This window comes from Quercus lobata, chromosome 10 (genome assembly GCF_001633185.2).
Source record: "Quercus lobata isolate SW786 chromosome 10, ValleyOak3.0 Primary Assembly, whole genome shotgun sequence".
Classification (NCBI taxonomy): Eukaryota; Viridiplantae; Streptophyta; class Magnoliopsida; order Fagales; family Fagaceae; genus Quercus; species Quercus lobata.
In genome coordinates, this window is record NC_044913.1 from 55,717,503 (window position 1) to 55,736,125 (window position 18,623).

Below are 18,623 nucleotides of genomic sequence, written 5' to 3' on the forward strand. Positions count from 1 at the left end.
AAAAACAAAGAAACATAAATACACATACACATAAAAACACACACACACATAAACATAAACATACATAGACATAAACACACATACAGACTGAGAAAAATTAAACCCTCATATAGACTGGAAAAAATTGCAAACTAACATTAATCCTCAAACAATTTTGTTAGTTACTTTGGTGTGCTATGTGTGTTTATGTTTATATTTAAGTTTATATGTGTATATGTTTATATTTATGTGAGTTTATACGTGTTTATGTGTATGTGTGTTTATGTTTATGTATATGTATATTTATGTGTATGTGTATGTATGTTTATGTGTATTTATATGTGTGTGTGTATGTGTATGTGTGTATATGTATGTTTATATATGTGTGTGTATGTGTGCTTATGTATGTGTATGTGTATGTGTTTATGCGTATTTATATTTATGTATGTTTATGTGTATGTGTTTATGCGTATTTATGTATGTGTATGTGTATATGTATGTGTATTTGTATGTGTATGTGTATGTGTATGTATAGGTTTCTTTGTCTTTTTCAAATTCAAGTACAATACCCTGATGCAATTGTAATTAATGGCTGAGATTAAAAGTTGAAAAAACAACTTTCAATCTCTACCATTAAATAAAATATATTAAAGGAGAATTAAAAAGTTAAAAAAAAGAGTAAAAAAATATCTACGACAGTGCATCTGATCTCAATCCGTATTTCTTCTCTCACCATTTTTCTTTTCTTCTTTTTTACGCGGTGCTTTGTTCTTCTTCCTTTTATTTCTCTTTATACGTCGTCTAGGCTGACAGGAGAGGAGCGAGCGAAAGCCATGTCAAGAAAGGAAATCGAAGATTATGTTGCCAAGCTAAACACCATGAAAATCTCTTCCTCTCAACTTAGATGATCCTCTTAGGTTAAATTGTGGCTTACAAGACTTCACCGGATTATGGTGTGTGATTTTGGTTATTTATTTATTTACTTGAGATTATGAAGCAAATAATTTTTATATTTTGCTTACCTTTTCTATTTTCTGAAAACACTTTTCTGGGAAATACCCTTTTTTTTGCTTTGCTTTCGGTCTATCATTCTTGCTTGTGGTATGTGTTTGATTAATTTGGATTTAAAATTAATTCAACAAGATGATTCTTCTTCTAAAATATAATAACAAAACCAATATATGTTTTTTTAACGATGGGTTCACTTTCAATGTTTTCATTTTGTGATTTTGGTTGTTTTGTGGATTTTGTGTTTTGATTTTGGTGGGTGTGATTTGATTTGTGATTTGGTGGGCTTCTGGGTTTTTGTTGCGATTTGATTTTGGCTGGGTTTTGGCCGTGGTGATGGTCGTGATTTGATTTTGCCTAGGTTTCAGCAGTGGTGCGTGGTTAGAGGTGATGAGCTTGAAAAACTTCGGCCATGGAGGTTTAGATGGAGAGTTTGGTAGTCAACCATGGAGCACGGTGTGACGTGAGTTGAGGCAAAGAGAGGATGAGAGGGAAACAGGGGCAGTCCTAGACATTTTGGGACCTAAGGTGAGAACTAAAAATGAGGCCTTTTTTATACTTATATATTAATTAAATTAATGTTTATTTAATATTTTTATATTATATTTTTCATCATTATTTTCATTTTCTTCTAAATTATTTTGAAGTTCATTATCAAGATTTGTTATATTGCAAAATTGAACATCATTTTCTTCTAAATTATTTTGGTAAATTTCTTACTCATTTGTGATATTTTCATCTAAATTTTGTGTTATATTTTGTTTATTACTAATAACAAATTTATCCATTGATCATTTTTGAGACTCAATTAATTTTTCTTCTTTTTTTTTTCTTTTTTTAAGTTTTTTATATCCAGATGCATATTTTCTAGTAGACATTTATAATCAAACAATATATTTATAAAGACTAAAATAAAAAATAACTTTCAAGTATAAAGCAAATGAGAAATAGAACCTGATTTATATAAAAAGTATTGTTATAGTTTCACTAAACAATAACAAGTTTTTAGCAATCTCAACCTGCATAAATTAAAAAAAAAATTAAACACAAGCATAACAAAAATTTAAGCACAGCCATAACACTGACACAAAACTTATTAATAAGACCCACCCAAAAAAAAAAAACACAAAACACAAAACACAACAAATCCTATCTATAACCCAAAAAAAAAAAAAAAAAAAAACACTTGAAGGCCCAAACTTAACGCCCAGTCCAGGAACCTGATACGGTGAGGTGAGCAGTTGAGACTTGAGAGAGGCGGTGAGCAGAGACTCAGAGAGAGAGGCTGAGGCGGTCCAGCTGGAGACTGAACAGTGGAGACTGGAGACTAGAGAGGGGCGGTGAGCAGAGACTAGAGAGAAAGGTAAAATTTTTAGGGTTTTGATTTGTGATTGTTTTGTGGTTAATCTCTTAGACCGGATTTGTAGTTTATCTGGTCAATGATTTTGTTTAGAACCAATGTTTAATAGGATTTACCAAAATTTTTGTTTTTTTGGTTAAAAGGATGTGCCAGATTATTTTTGTAATTCATTTGAAACTAAATTTTTTTCCTCTACTACCCGGTTGGTTCTTTTCTAAAATTTTGGGACTTGGGGGCCTTAGGCAATTGCCTAACTCGCCTAAGGGAAGGGCCGGCCCTGTGTTGAGATGATTTTATTATATGTATTGTTTATGTTGTTGTTGTTGTTGTTGTATTGGTTTTGAAGTGAGATGGCTTTGAGAGGTGTATGGCAACTTCAAAAGCTGGTTGTCAGCTATTCTGATTGGGGAGGAAGCAGTAGGGGCATCAGGTATGCTTTATATATATACACGCATGTATTAAATTGGGTGTTTGACAGTTTTAGCTTAGAACTTTCTGCTAGAAACAAAAAGTGATTTGAGTGATGAAATTTTCTTGGTTGATCTGAATTTTAGATTTTTTTTTTTTCTTAGAAAGAAAATAAATTTTTGGTACATTTTGTGTGCTAAGGTTATATCCCTTATTGCATTAACTTTAATGACACTAATTACTTATCAAAAATGATTTCATCTTGATGGTAGTGATGTGTACCCTTATGACATAATTATGCCAGACACTGTAGAACTACTGTGTCTTTAGTGGGGAAAACGCGATAATTATTTTATGATGTGCTTACTGTCAGTCTGTTTAATTTATGCAAAGGATAGTGATCTAAGGTGGTTTTACAATTTGGCAAAAGGAATTGCCCTAGACTTTGTGACTCCGGGCCTTTCTGTATATTTTATAGCAGGTTAAATTTGCATTTCTCAGGGTACTGGATTGAGTATTATGTGTTCTAGCAGATTAAATTTGCATTTTTCAGGGTACTGGACTGAGTGTTATCTGAGTTTTATCTTTTATCTAGAGTCATGAGGGCTTCAGAGCTGTTAACTTTCTCGTGATAATTTTTAGGTAGAATATGAAGTTGCTTTAGTTTCTCATATGGTATTTCCATGGATTTTTAAAGTTGAGAGTAACAAAAAGAAGAAAAGGTGAGTGATACCTATCAAAGAACATTAAAGGTGAGTGAAGAAAGATACTTATTTATCCCATGTAACTTTGTTATAATGGGACCATAATGAAGTTATCTTGCAATTGCAAATGGATGGGATGGCAAATAATTTATGTGTTTTGAGGCTTTCTTTTGATTTTCTGGAAGTTATTAGCAGTATTTGGTATTCTGGGGGTAAATTCATTCGCTAGTTCTTCCAAATCACCCCTGGGTGCTTTTTTCAAAGTTTTTTTATTGGTAAGTTTATACATGCACCGAATGGGTCTTGAACCTACACTCTCACCCTCAACTTAGCACTTATTAAGGGGAGGAGGTGCTAGCGGAGCTCATTAGCAAAATTGCATTGTGGTTTTGTGATCAAGATATTGATAAATTGCCAATGGCATAATGGAGGCAATACTTATTTACCCAATTAACAAATCCCAGCCATTTTCCTTGCTTCCATTACACTTTACTTTTTAGTGATATGGTGGCAAGAAATCACGTACTGTGAAATAGAAAGAATCTAGCTTAGGTTTGGTGTCAAAAATAGTGTTGATACTGTATATTTCTTTTTTCTTTTTTCTTTTTTTTTGGTTTGTTTTAGTTGGCTGGTTTGGTTATGCAAGTTTTGTAAACTATTGACGGAAGCACAAATTTCCTTGTTGTATATTTCCTTTCTATTCTGCGTTCTTTCTAGTAGGATTATTTATATTTGCTGACTGCTTTTTTGGTCAATGCGCTACAAGCACCGCAGAGAATAATAGTAATATCTAGGATCTGAGATGAATAATTGGTTAAGATCTCTGAAGATAATCATAAAACTGGACATCCGGCAGGGTTCATATTGTGAAAAGAAACTGGATGCTAAACATGGGCCATGGCTTTTTTTACTTGTTTTGGCATTTTACTTTCTACAATTTCTTTTTAATTGTTTCATATATATTATCTAGCTGACATGCTTGAGTAGATGTAGGTTTTAAACTCCCCCCCCCCCCCCCAATACACCCTTAAATAAATAAATAAAATTGAAAAAAAAAAACCTTCAGTGGGGTTCCCCTTCCTCTTTACAGGGGCATCAATCTTCTGTGCATAATATATTTGGCCAAACTTCTCAAAACCTGTGTTCTTCCATAAAGTATTAAAAATCTAGTGTTTTCCTTCATTTGCTTATTTAATGATTAATAAGTAAGCAATCAATATGGCAGGGCATTTATGGAGTCGCATCTGCCAGCATTTAAAGAGAAAAATCCTCAGTTAGAGGTTGCTACTGAACTCATTCGTGGTCAGCATCCACATTTGAAAGCCTTTTACCGTAAGACTCTCACTCTCTCTCTCTCTCTCTCTCTCTCTTTCTCATGCATGTGAAGTGTAATTAAGGATTTCTTTTGCCAAATGCACAGGGAACAAAAATGAATGGGTGGTATGTGTGAAGAATATGGATCCAGAAGAGGTTCTTCTACATGCAACTAGGCTAAGGAACGCATTGGGAAGAAAGGTTGTGAAACTGAGGACAAGACATGTTACCAAACATCCTAGCGTTCAGGGTACATGGACAACGGATGTGAAATTTTGAGGCACAAGATACAGCTCCATATGAGTAGCTTCCTTTGGTGTGTTCTAATAGTTCTTTTTAGCCATGATTACAGGTCTAGTGGAACCTTTACTTAGAGGAGCTTGAGGATTGTAATCAGTTGTGCAATCTGGCTAATGCTTTATATACTGCAGTATGATTCTAAGGGGATATTCATATTTCCCACATTTTGGAATTTTTATTGCATTTACCCCACTTTTGTTCTAATCGTAATAATGACAGGCATTTGGGTATTCACGTTCCTCCTAATCCTCTATACTTTGTCACAATTGTGGGATTAATCTGAGAAAGCAATGGTTTTTGTTTCCTATTAATAGGTCAACCTTGAACTCAAGCTCATGTGTCTACTCCCAGCCAATGTTAGCACTGTTGAGTGGACTTCTAGGCCCCTATATATAGCCATGCAAGCTTGGCTGGTTTCCCCAGCTGGGTTGCATGTGTTTGCCCTAAATCCAAATGAGGTTAATGTCTGAAAGAGGAAAAATAGATATATCATTTGACCAAGTGTGTTTGGGGCAAAAGGAAATTTGAGAGTACTGTCCAATTTTACTACTTTCCCTTGACTGAATGGGATCAAGTATCGATAAGTTGAAGGATACAATTTTTTGTCACAGTAGTTGATATGGCTTATTGTAATTGTTGAATAATAAAAATGATATCAATGATAGATCTTAGTAAAGTGATGCTCCTATCAAATCAGACTATGTCAACAGTGATGAAAAATGTTTGTAGCCTGTATTACTCATCAGTTAACAGAGAAATGCATCTAATCTGCCCTTCTCCAAGTTGTTATAGGGGTTCAGGTGTTCCAGGGCACAGAAGCCAATCTCCAAGTATAAGGTGGGAATTTTTTGAAATCTTAATATATTTTTGCGTCTCTCCACTTGGAAATTAGTCAATTATATAAATTTATAACGTAGGAAAGACAAGAAAAATCGTAGTAAAATAATTGAAGTTGCTCTCCTTGCGAAGTTATCTCAGTGGGGTTAAGCAGTCATTAAAATTTTAAGAGATCTAGGATTACAACTTTTATGTCACAATTCTGATGTAACTGTGAGTGATTGTTTATCACTTTTACATGAATCCTTACTTTTTCTCTATCGCTCATAATTACTCATATCAAAGTATTGGCACAAGTTGTTCACAAATTTTCTCAAATTCAAAATTCAATGGAAACAACCATCTTCTTTGTAGGCTAACAAAAAACATTTTATTACAAAAAATGTCGGCAACCTTGAAAATGAACAAACCAAGAACCACGACAAGATACAAAAGAAGCAAATTTCATCTATAACCCATTTTTTTGCCTTGGAGCCAACAATTACTAAACAACTAATCGCAGACTTACGAATATATAATTATTTTGAGATGTGATAGAATATATATTATATTCTCTAAATTATATTGTAGATAATTTTTTCTCTCTAAAACGTAAGAGTTTCTAAAAGTAATTTATATCTCTCTATTCTTACAAATATATAATTTTATCATTATAGTGTTTTCGATTGATATTATTCTTTTTTTAATGGTCCATATTCTTCTAACTATTGTTATTATGCATTATATTTTCATTATTTCTTTTGGTAAAATTAAATTTGTAAGTTTCAAAATTATTATTTAAATTTCTCATTCTCTTAAGGAGATTATCATAATAATCAAAAGTTATCATATAATTACAATTGATAGTACTCTTAACCCAAACTTGCCATTTCCAATTCTTAAGTAAGTTCGCTGAAATGGAACGAAGTTGACCAAATGGACTGAATGGATCAATTGGACCAATGTGGACGTATTAGACCAAATGGAAACTAGACTGAAGTGGAATGAAATGGACTAAATAGACCAAAGTGGACTGAATTCTCAACCGTAATTATTAAACATAACTCAAAATATTAATAATAATTATAATAATAAAGTGATGTAAAACCATAATCTATAATAAATAATGTATTCCAATGTGAAGGAAGTGGTTTGTTGTTGAAGTAACATCAATCAGATTTGTTATAACATTAATATTTTTAACTAAATTATTATGTATGTATTTGTGATTCTATTTCTATGTGCTTGTTGAAGGTTTTATTCTAGTTGAATTCGGTACCATGTAGGGAAAGTTGGTACACCACAAAAAAGTATAGGGAAAACCACTTGCATGAAATATTTAAAAAAAAAAAAAAACATTTGTTAAGGGTTTTATGATCTCTATCTCTTAAAGTTTATGAAAATGACATATGGTTCTCTAAGTAGGAGCAAAACCAAACCTTGAATACTATATTAGCATACAGATATAAATATAGTGGTGAAATAAGAAAAAAAAATTCAGGTGAGTATAAACTAAAAATAAATAAATGGGGTCTCCACCTAAGATGTTTGTATTACATGTATTTTCTATTACAAGTTACACTTAGGTTCAAGAATGTGTAAAATCATGGTGGTGAAAAGTGATGGTCATATCATGATTGATAAGTTAAAATTAGTTTTGAAAATGAGTGAAGGCATAATGCATTATTACATACATTAATATTTATATAAATTTTTTTTAGAGTAGTTCTACATGTACTACAAATATTATTACATTGATCTTACAAATTGATGTATCACCAATTAGAAAGAGACAATTCAAAATTCAATTATGAGGTGGTTGAAAACCCTCAAATCACATTCATTGTCACATCAATCTGTAAGTTTCATGTAATAAACTTGTTGTATCTTTAACATTTTCCATTGTTTTAAGAAATGATAGAAAGAAAATAATAACATAATCATTAATATAGCTCAACATAAATTTATCAATAATAAATGCTACGTTTTAACTTTTAGACATTACATAGATATAAATAAATTCAGAGGAAAACCTATCAGAACTGTGCTTGGTCACAATGGTGCAGCTCCTTTGGACAATAGCTTGTGTAATGGAAGGAAGAATTGGTCGTCGTGATGGCTATGCAACAATCAGTGCCGATGGTTACAATTTGACTCTTTCGAGTGAGAGACAAGCTCTATCACTTCAATCTTTTGTTGTTAATCTCCCTAAACGACATGACTAAACAGCAACTGTGCATGATTTTGTGTGCATTAACGTGTAATAGAAGGCCACTACAGGGCATTGTTTCAATTCCTAGGCCCTAACCTTCCTTAGGGAAGGAACCAGCTCGCCTTTCATTCTATCCAATACTAAAAGACAATAAGAAGCAAGACAACCACAGACATAAGTAATTTATAACAGGAACCAGATGATGACAAGTTGGTCGTCGTGATGGCTATGCAACAATCAGTGCCGATAGTTAAAATTTGACTCTTTCGAGTGAGAGACAAGCTCTATCACTTCAATCTTTTGTTGTTAATCTCTCTAAACGACATGACTAAATAGCAACTGTGCATGATTTTGTGTGCACTAACGTGTAACAGAAGGCCACTACAGGGCATTGTTTCAATTCCTAGGCCCTAACCTTCCTTAGGGAAGGAACCAGCTCGCCTTTCATTCTATCCAATAAGGAACCAGCTCGCCTTTCATTCTATCCAATACTTAAAAGACAACAAGAAGCAAGACAACCACAGACATAACTACATAAGTAATTTATAACAGGAACCAGATGATGACAAATGACAACACAATCTTAACTGGAAAACCATCATTTATCAATGCATCTCTAATATGAAATCATTAAATACCGCCAAAAACTTTATAGCTCAACAGGTTAACACCTTCCAGTATTTTTGTAAAGTTATGATTTCTAACTATGTTGTGTTGGCTTTAATTTCGTGCTAAATTTGATTATAATTTCTTCAATTATTTTTCCCTATATATATGTGGGTTTTTAATTGTAAAGAATGAGTGTGAGAGATTGTGGAGACCCAAGTTTCAAAGGATGAACAAGTGGATTTTGTAAGTGTTTCGTGAGAAGCTTACCCGCAAAAAAAGCCATGTGTAGAGCACATGATTGGAAAATGAAGAGTCGTGCTAGGCTATACGATTTCGCGAGTGTCTTGTGGGTAAGGCCAACCCACGAAGGACTCGCGAAACTCTCTATATGGCAAAAAGTTATGTTTTACTTTACCATGTCTTTACCCATACTATATATATCCTCATTACCCACAAATTGTAAAATGTGTTTTTCAGAGAGAAAACCCTAGAAAATACATTTGAGAGTTAAAAATTGTTATACCCATAATCATTTACACATTTCCTTGTGATTTTCCTCAACTCCTACCTCTCCATCTTTATATCCTTGAGAGGTTGCTATTTCAAGCACTTACAACACCTATTCTGAGTGTAAAGTGAGATTTTGGTGCTATTATGAAATATTGGAATGAGCCATTCATTGGCAAATGTAATCAAGTTGAATTACGGAATCCGGAAAATTAGAGAAGACAAGCCTCCGAGAAGTTAGTTGATAACAGGAGCTTGGAGGGCTCAAGTACATGAGATAGACTAAGCTTGGAGGGTCTTTTGTTATACATGTACTCCAACTTTATTATCTAGTGAATCAATTTTGACTTGGAGGGTCGCAGAGAGGTTTTTCACCAAGTTTTTCGATTTCCTCTTTGATAACACGTCTCGATGTTATTTTGTATTTGCATATCTCTTCCCTACTCTTAAAATTTCCTTTTATTGTTGATAATGGATGAATATGGCTTAGGATAGTAATAACGGTTATTTGCGCTTATTTACTCTTGTTCCACATGTAATATAAGTTAGAGTAAAAGCTATCTAGCTGTAATTTTAATTTGGAGGTCTAAACAAACTCGTGTTTTTTGCACAAATCCGAGCTTTCAATTTCCAAATGAGACATTAAGAACCCGTTTGGTACGTGTGTTTAAATAACAATTTTTAATTTTTTTGAAAATACGTGTGGATGAAAAAATATGTGAAAATGCATGTAAAATTATTTAAAAACTGAAAACATGTGTTTAAACAAGTCTACCAAACAACCCTAAAGCATTCAAATTTCCCCTTCCCCCATTATTAAATTATCAAAAAAAAAAAAAAAACATTAAATATCAACTTTGCTATTACCAAAAGAACTACATCCATTATCTATAGTCTAATGTTCCACATCTTCCAAAACGGGGGCACTCCCTTGTCCCCCACCTCCCTTTCCCTTTCCCTTTTATCATTATATTTCCAATTAAAACTTACAAAGCATGATAGTAGCATCATAAACAAAGTTACACTCTTAATGTTAAAATACTTTGACCGCCTCAAAATTGTTTGGGAAAATGCAAGCAAAAATCTCGCACAAGAACCAGTATACGCTTAGACCTGTTCAAAGATCAACTGCAGGGAGATTCACACAGGAGCCTCAAAGTCCATGTTCAGGTGCATCAATCGTATATAATGGATTCAGAAGCCATTTAACAACACTCCCGCATTCAATCATGAACCCCCGGCATCCTCAGTAGCCTTTTTCTCCTTTTGTTTCTCCCTTTTTTTCTTGTTTCGCAGTGCATTCTTGCTCATTGCTCTAAATTAATCAACAAATAAGCATTTTGATGACCGAATCAGTTTTATAAAATCCGAACCATGAACATAAAGAACAAACAAACAGATATGTAGGGTACTTACTCTTTAGGAGCCTCTCCAAACAGCTGCATACAAAATACTTAAAATCATCAGAACCACATAAAACAATTAACATAATCCAACTGAAATTCAGTGTAAGCAATTAAAGCTTGTTTTAATTTTTACCCTTTTTTTATTTACCAAAGAAACATGTATTAATTTCATTAAATACAAAATCAAAAAATCTCCAATATTATAAACAAGAAAGTAGAACAATTTTTATCAAATCTGATACCAAATGCAGGGAAGAATTTGGTCCAAGCAAGAATGCCAAATGCAACTATATGAAGAGCCTGACCCTTGATGTCAGGAAACAAAACAATTAATGATTGAGAAACTAGACATGGATCATACCTCTGCCTGAATGGCAGCAGAATTCTTAGCATGTGGTGGCCGATATGCAGCAGGCTTCTGTGCAGGAGGGTTAGTGGAGGTGGTTTTTGTGGAAGCCTGGGAAGATTTTGACCCTTGTCCTGAAAATGGTTGACTCTTCAATTAAAAAGAGAAAAAATATATACAAGTAAAAATCCAGAAAAAAATAGATATTCAAAGCACTAAGCACGAGACAGAACCTTGTGATTTTTTTTCTTCAACCTTTAGAGAGTCAATAGACTTGATGAGATCAACAATTTCAGCAAACCTTTCAGGTGACTCTGGTTTCCAATCAACCTGTACACACAGTTCCCTTGAAAAATCAATTGAGTATAGCTAATTGATATAAGAACATCTAAAGGGTCGCAATCAACACTGACCTGATACAACTTGTCAAACATCTTCTTGAAGTATAGAGATCCATTGTGGTGGAAAATTTTAATCCTTCAACAAGAACAAGAAAATCAGAAAATGATTCAATTGCAATAAGTATCTAAGGACCAGATCATCATACTGAATCCCATCCACCTAGAGGATCGCATGTACATAAAAAACCCAGAATGGAAAAAAAAAAAAAAAATATATATATATATATATATATGCTAAGACATCCTTATGATGATTTAAAAGTAGAAATAATACAAGGTTTCCTTTCAAATAACAAAAAGACTACTTTCTACAGGCCATCAAAAGGCTTAGAACAAATGCCTGAGTGCAGACCTTGTAGTTTAAACATCATAAATTTCTGGAAATACAACCCCCCCTCCCAAAAATATATATATATGTATATATATAAATAAATTGAAACTGTAACCAATCAGCAAGGGTATTTCAATAATTCCATTGGTGTGTCATTAATTTATGACCAACCAAAAATACAACCAAATAGAACAATCAAATCAAAATAAGGCCAGTTTCTCCACACAAAAAAAAAAATCAATATAAGGCCAGCCATCTGAATGGTCTTTACAATCAAGAACAGAATTTTATGCCCATGCATGGACAAATGTTCTTTCACAATGATAATCGGGAGAATCTAGAAAAGTTACTCTCAAATAACTAAAATACAAGCTACATCTTCACTAAATTTACAGATTTTTAGTACACCAAAAATTTGTGACATGTACCTACTACCCAATAACCCCCCTCTTTCCAATCAACAAAATGCCAAAATATAACAAAGGTTAACATACCCATTGTCAACTTGTAGTCTTGGAGCTGTAGTTGCAGTCATGAAATAGCGTCCATCTGGGGACCATTCACTTGTCACAGACCATTCAGCCTTAGTTGTTCCAAGCTGCTTTTTCTCTTTATAGTCCCAAAATGCCTAGAGGGTAAACAAATACATAAATGAACTCCAGATCTGAGAACCATTATCTGATTATCCTCTCTCTCAGCCAAAAGAAAAAAGAAAAATAACCTTTTGACATTATGGGTGCCTATGTATGGCGTTTTTGTAGAAACAACATTCTAGTTTTCAACCTTTCTTTTGCTTTTAACTTATTGATGAGGAAAAACACAATTCGAAGAGGGGGACGGGGGGAGGGGAAAATCTGGAAAAGCACCAAAAGGGGGAAACAAGCAAGAGAGACAACAGGAGAATAATGGGCTTCCCAAAGTCACAGTCCCAGGATGAAGAACCTCCGAAATATCACTAGAAGGAGAATCCTGAGTCTTGGAAACCAGAAAACATAATATTCTTTCACCTCAACTCTGATATCTTCATTGAAGACTTGTAAAAAGATCTAGCCATCCTTTCACCACAAAGGCTCCCAAAAAATAAACAAATAAATGTAACAGTTATTGACCAATCACATTTCCTGACAATATAACTGATTACATTGGTCAGTATTAAGAATTCTATTTTAGAATCTTTTTTAAGCCCAGGGAAGATAGTGAAAATTGTTTGAAAAATAAAAAAGTACAAAGAAGAAGATATCATGGAACATTAGGTTATTTTGGAAGAAAAAGTGTCCCAAGTCGAGGGAAAGACAAAATCAACTAATTTTTATCACACCCGACAAAAGAGCAAGAAAAGAAAGCAAAAGCATCTAAGATTACATACCATGTCACCAGGTAAGTTACCAAAACCTGCCAAACATAGAACTGCAAACCAGAGAGTTAAGGCCACTAATGTAAAAAGTATTTTTCAATTTTTGACAAATACATATATTAAAAGGAGGAACAAGCTTTTCTGAAATCTGAAAAAATATATAAATTTGATATTCTGAAGAAGCATATGAGATCTTTCTTTTCACTGGAGGATACATTTCCCTTTTGGGTTCCACCGGATAGTATTGTAAGGTCCTGTTCCGAGTTCAAGTAGAGGATTACACTTCTTGTCAAACACAGTTGCCTTAGCAGGCATAACTATAATAAGTTAAGGGGTACAATAATCATGCCAGCAATTGCAAAAGAAGATCATAAACAGCTGAAAACAGAACATAAGGATCCAAACATATGCACAACAATAGGCATCCAAAATAAAGAAAAGGAAATCCTTCCAGAGAGTTCATAACCTTGGTCCATTGCATCGCCTACAAATATTTATTAGCAGATGCAATGATGCATGGCATGTAACATGAGGATCCACTAGTGGAGGCACCTCACCCCAGATATCATCTTTGCCCCACAAGAATTTAAATGAAAAAAAAAATCATAATACAATACAATTAAAAAATAAAAATCCTGAATTTTCTCAATCCAGAGATTTATGAATTTATTTCATGCCACCAGGCCTAAGAAATTTTTTAGAAAATCTCAAACAAAAACCCCAAACAAGATCATAAATTAATCAAAAGCTAGACCATTGAAAGGCAGTGAAAATCTACTAATCATCAGCATGCCAGACATTGTGTTAATAAAAATATATAACAGAAACTCAAAGATATGGTTACTAGGTTCAACAAATCTGCTTATTGGACAGTTGTCTCTCTAAAACATGTAATCTTACAGAGAAAAAGGATACATCCATAAACAACAGCAAATTCTGAACCAGAATAAGACCACTGAACATCATGAACAGGCCCCTCTTTACCTGCCAGTTTATTCAACAATCAGTTGCTTGTACTCACTTAGAACCAAAATTTGATTCACAATTAAATTTAGAACATACGAAGAGATACAACTCCTTCATAGGTGCCGTCTGTTGTCAAGTAGTTTAGCTTTGATTCTCCATAGTAACTTTGGTTGGTTTTATCAACATCAGATTGCACAACAGCAAGAAGCCCAGTCGAGCCACGATTCCAATTCAATTGAACAGTTGAACATCGAAAAAAACTCCGACGAGCAATAGGTTGACTCTCTGAATCTTTTCCGCAAGAAAATATCTGGATACTACCCGGAACCCCCTATATGGGTAGAAAATATAACTTCAGAATGAAATAATAATAAAAGAAAACCTTGAATATGAATGCTAAATATCAGTAGTATTTCTAGATGCCAAATGAATGTGACAAAGAAATCAAATTTCTACTGGGAATAAATGTCACAAAGGAATCAATATTTTCAATAGTGACATAGCTATGATCCAATGAAGTGAATAAATTCAGAAACCACATTCAGCAATAAAATTTCCTGGAACATGATATGTTTGGGTTTTAGCACAGGTATGCTCAGATACCCAATACATGGTACATTGGGCCAGGAGCACCAGCTATGGAGGATTGAAATGTGAAACTACCACAAATTAGGACACATGATCCAGTTTGCAGTTTGTATGGTGGGAAGGGGGATCCGGTAAGGCAGTAACTCTAGTCTGCAACCATCTATGGGAAGGTAAGCAAAATACGCTTATAAGTGTACTGTGTCAAACATTCTTGTATGATTCCAAATTATCCCTTTAGAAAAGATACCCAAAATCAGCGTGCACTTGTGGAGCACACACCTTAGATTCTGGAACAAATGCTGCCACATGGGACCCAGGTGTCTTAGAAAGCTCAATTGCAGCCAGACCAGGAACTCTTATCCGATGGACAACTCCCTTGGAGAAATCATGAGCATCAAAGAATTGGATCTCATTAGTTGCCAACCGACAAGCAACAACTTCATCAGAGCTAAATCGAATTGAGGGCCTGAAAGACAGAACAATTAACTATTGAAAATACTAAAAGTAAAACAAACCTGAATTTAAAACATACATGAACTCCATTTTGCTAGAAAGTTGAGCTTAAATGTCCTATTGGTAACAATAGTAAAATCGTATTGTATACCATGACTTGTGCACAAGAAAAGAGTTGGAACTGAGCAAAACGTTTTGAATTTACGAAAATGTTAGGCCTTGAAAATTACTAGATGTACCATGTGGCTTTTGTCATGTTCTTTTGAAATTGATGATAAACAGGATCCCCAGTCTCCGTATTCCATAAGATCACATTTTTTTCCTGTGGTGTTGAGGCCTTCTGAAAGGTCTGAAGAAAGGTCCCACATGGAGACAAGGTGGCTGCAGATAAATTGGGGATTTGAAAAGATCTGATTTCTTTGTAGCTGCTGCAATCATTTATGCTAATCACAGAGTCAGGCTTCAACACCATGAGTTTGGATCCATCTTCACTGAAATTCACGTTCGAGCAAGGAACCTTTTCAATCTTGATACCAGGTTCACCATTGCTGAATGGGGGCCCGTTCCAGAGCGAGAACCCTTCTGGTCCCCGAACTGAGAGAACAGGAAAAAAGAGTAAGAGAGAGAAATAATATACAGCTAATAATTTGGGAAAATATAACTAGTTACCTAAAATCTCAAAAGACGGTGAACGGTCAATGGCTGCCATAGCAAGCTGACAGAGGTATATGTGAAGGAGAGGCTACCTTGTCGATAAAATGTCTGCAAAAGACAGAGTTAGGCACAGATGTTTCAAAAACAATTTTGCTTCAGCAAGATAATATTAAAAAGCTTTCCACTGAATCAGTTTGAGCCCACAGACAATATTCCCGTCAAGTGAGTATTTGTTACTTCAACTGCTATCCTAGGGCTAAAATATCCCATTAAGTGAGTATTTGTTACTTCAACTGTTATCCTAGGGCTAAAATATCCCATTACTTTCTGTGGAATTTAGCACAGAACCAAACAACTGTCTCCTGACCTCGAAGACACATGATGTAACTTCTTTTAAATAAAACTATACCATCTCGAACAACATAAGCATCTCATTTCCAATCCAATTTGGTATTCAGGCATGTTTCTTTTATCATTTCTCTCATCCTGTTCTTGGTTTACCACCACTAACATTAGCATTCCTTCTCAGTTATTTGAAGTACATAATTACACATAAAACCTACCAACACCCCCCCCCCCCAACCCCCCCCCAAACATGCACAAAAAGGCAGGGAATTCAGCTTAAGACAGGTCAATGACCCTGAACCTAGCGGTACTTCTCTTCCTTCTAAAGTGAGATATATATTCAAGTGCACAAGAATTATTGGGTCAGAGGTTATCACACCATTTCGGAAAGGGCTCAAAAGACAAGCCAATGAGCTCTAACTCAAATGCCACTTCCTCCTCCCATAAGAACGGGTGGAGGGTAGGTCCATCCTAAGTTCAAAACCCAATGGGTGCACCTTTAACTTACCAATCAAAAAGAAAGGCCTCAAAAGACAAATAAAAAACTAAACTAAATTTATACCTCATCCATAGAACTGAAACCAGCCCACAATGAAAAACATATCATAAAAAATAACTCAAATTCGGCATAAAAACAGTCCTTTTATAAACGAACAATGAGGAACCAAAACACACTTGTATGAATTTTATCTTTCTTTCTATTACTTCTAAAATCACAAATGCCACTTCCTCCTCCCATAAGAACGGGTGGAGGGTAGGTCCATCCTAAGTTCAAAACCCAATGGGTATTTGTTTAACTTACCAATCAAAAAGAAAGGCCTCAAAAGATAAATAACCAACTAAACTAAATTTATAACTCATCCATAGAACTAAAAACAGACCACAATGAAAAAACATAGCACCAAAAAATAACCCACATTCGGCATCAAAAACAACCCTTTTATAATAAAAAAAACAAGTAACCAAATACACACTCGTTTAAATTCTCTCTTTCTTTCTATTACTTCTAAAATCACAAATGCCACTTCCTCCTCCCATAAGAACAGATGTAGGGTCGGTCCATCCTAGGTTCAAAACCCACCGGGTGCGCATTTAACTTACCAATAATTTAAAAAAAAAAAGGCCTCAAAAGATAAACAACCAACTAAACTAAATTTATAACTCATCCATAGAACTAAAACTAGACCACAATGAAAAACAAAACATCAAAAAATAACTCACATTCGGCGTCAAAATCAGTCCTTTTATAACAAACAAAAAGTAACCAATACAAAAAATTCTATCTTTCTTTCTATTACTTCTAAAGCCACAAAGAGAACACAAGGTTTTCTTCAAATCTATATTACCTATTAAACATATTTCCCTGCCATTGCAATCTTCAACGGGTTTATTTCAAGCATTCACTCTCAAATTAAGCATGAATTTCATAGCTTAAAAATTCTACAATTCCCATAAATAAATTATATTATATTAAGTAGCTAAGCCAGAAAATCGAAACAGACTCGTTTTGTGCGCTTCTGAATCCTCAAATACTACAAACTGAAGTAATATAATATTCAAAAGATTTTCACTTTCTTTTCTTTTCCTACGTCGTCTCAGTAACCAAACGGGGCTTAATCATTGAAGTTAAACATCGAGGGTTTAAGAAGAGAGAGGAGTACCAGGATCGGAGGATGGAGCCGGAGAGAGTGATGCCGGCGTCGAAGCTCCGGCGGAAAATCAACGGGAATTGGAGAGGCACTAAACGACGTCGGACAGTGAGATCTTCTGTGTGCGCGGTGCGCTTTTAGTTCACCGCAACTTTTTACGACGAGTACCGTGTTATAAAAATTAATAAATAAAAAATGAGGGGGAAATCCGAATATCCATAAATAGCCCTATAACTTCCATTTTTTTTTTTTTTATATTTTATAGGATAGCCCCCAATAACTTTTTAATTGATGACAAAATAAATTATGTACTTTGTTTCTTTATTTTATAATTTGATAGTAATATTTTCTCCAAAAAATATATAATAATAATAATAATTTGATAAATATAACTGAGATTCAAGAGAGTGTGGTGTGTTGAATGAAAAAAAAAAAAAAAAAAAAAGGTGTGGCTTCGGTAAAAAAAATTTTCTAGAGAAAGACTTATTTGGATTTTCATTTTTGGCCCAAAGCATAGATTTTGTTAAGTGGATAGGACCACTTGCAAAACATAAAGATCCACGAAAGAAATCACATATTAGCCACTTTTACGCAAATGAAATCTTGTTTGCTCTACTCTATGCTTACTAAAGTCGCAAATGAACTCCTAGAAAACAAAATTTTAAGTCACAAATGAATTCATATTTTGCCCAAAAAAAAACATGTAGCTTCATTTATTTACTTATAACGAAGAATGAAGTTGCTCACCTTAGCAACTTCCTCAAGAGTGTGTTTGTTTAGAGGTAAAATAAGATAAATGGAAAACTTTAAAGAGAAAATTGGAAAAAAAAAACTTTTTTAGAATATATTTGGTTGGATGAGGATAAAGAAAAATAAATAGTGAACCCAAGTGTTTTCTCTCTGGTCTCGTCAA

At 34.0% G+C, this 18,623-nt stretch overlaps 2 protein-coding genes across 2 annotated transcripts; one reads left to right on the forward strand and one right to left on the reverse strand.

The window, feature by feature from the left end:
• Positions 1-2,172: 2,172 nt before the first annotated feature.
• Positions 2,173-5,378, forward strand: LOC115963365 (54S ribosomal protein L51, mitochondrial). The gene is made up of 4 exons (XM_031082335.1): positions 2,173-2,350; positions 2,694-2,777; positions 4,685-4,791; positions 4,880-5,378. The coding sequence occupies exons 2-4, from the start codon at positions 2,698-2,700 to the stop codon at positions 5,050-5,052; spliced, it is 360 nt and encodes a 119-aa protein (XP_030938195.1). The 5' UTR covers positions 2,173-2,350; positions 2,694-2,697; the 3' UTR covers positions 5,053-5,378.
• Positions 5,379-10,055: 4,677 nt separating this feature from the next.
• Positions 10,056-17,899, reverse strand: LOC115963364 (eukaryotic translation initiation factor 2A). The gene is made up of 14 exons (XM_031082334.1): positions 17,723-17,899; positions 15,732-15,824; positions 15,302-15,656; positions 14,889-15,075; positions 14,118-14,352; positions 13,971-14,039; positions 13,271-13,372; positions 13,068-13,108; positions 12,196-12,329; positions 11,383-11,446; positions 11,203-11,299; positions 10,985-11,103; positions 10,634-10,656; positions 10,056-10,532 (listed from the first exon to the last, which is right to left on the reverse strand). Exons 2-14 carry the CDS (start codon positions 15,769-15,771, stop codon positions 10,445-10,447), a joined length of 1,554 nt encoding a protein of 517 aa, XP_030938194.1. The 5' UTR covers positions 15,772-15,824; positions 17,723-17,899; the 3' UTR covers positions 10,056-10,444.
• Between the last annotated feature and the right edge of the window lie 724 nt (positions 17,900-18,623).

Coding starts and splice junctions, on each gene's coding strand:
- LOC115963364 (XM_031082334.1), bottom strand. CDS start 15,771: ATGGCAGCCATTGACCGTTCACCGTCTTTTGAGATTTTAG. Junction 14,353..14,888: donor CATTTGTTCCAGAATCTAAG/GTGTGTGCTCCA, acceptor CTACCCATATAG/GGGGTTCCGGGTAGTATCCA. Junction 11,300..11,382: donor TGTTTGACAAGTTGTATCAG/GTCAGTGTTGAT, acceptor CTGTGTGTACAG/GTTGATTGGAAACCAGAGTC.
- LOC115963365 (XM_031082335.1), top strand. CDS start 2,698: ATGGCTTTGAGAGGTGTATGGCAACTTCAAAAGCTGGTTGTCAGCTAT. Junction 2,778..4,684: donor GGAAGCAGTAGGGGCATCAG/GTATGCTTTATA, acceptor TCAATATGGCAG/GGCATTTATGGAGTCGCATC. Junction 4,792..4,879: donor ACATTTGAAAGCCTTTTACC/GTAAGACTCTCA, acceptor CCAAATGCACAG/GGAACAAAAATGAATGGGTG.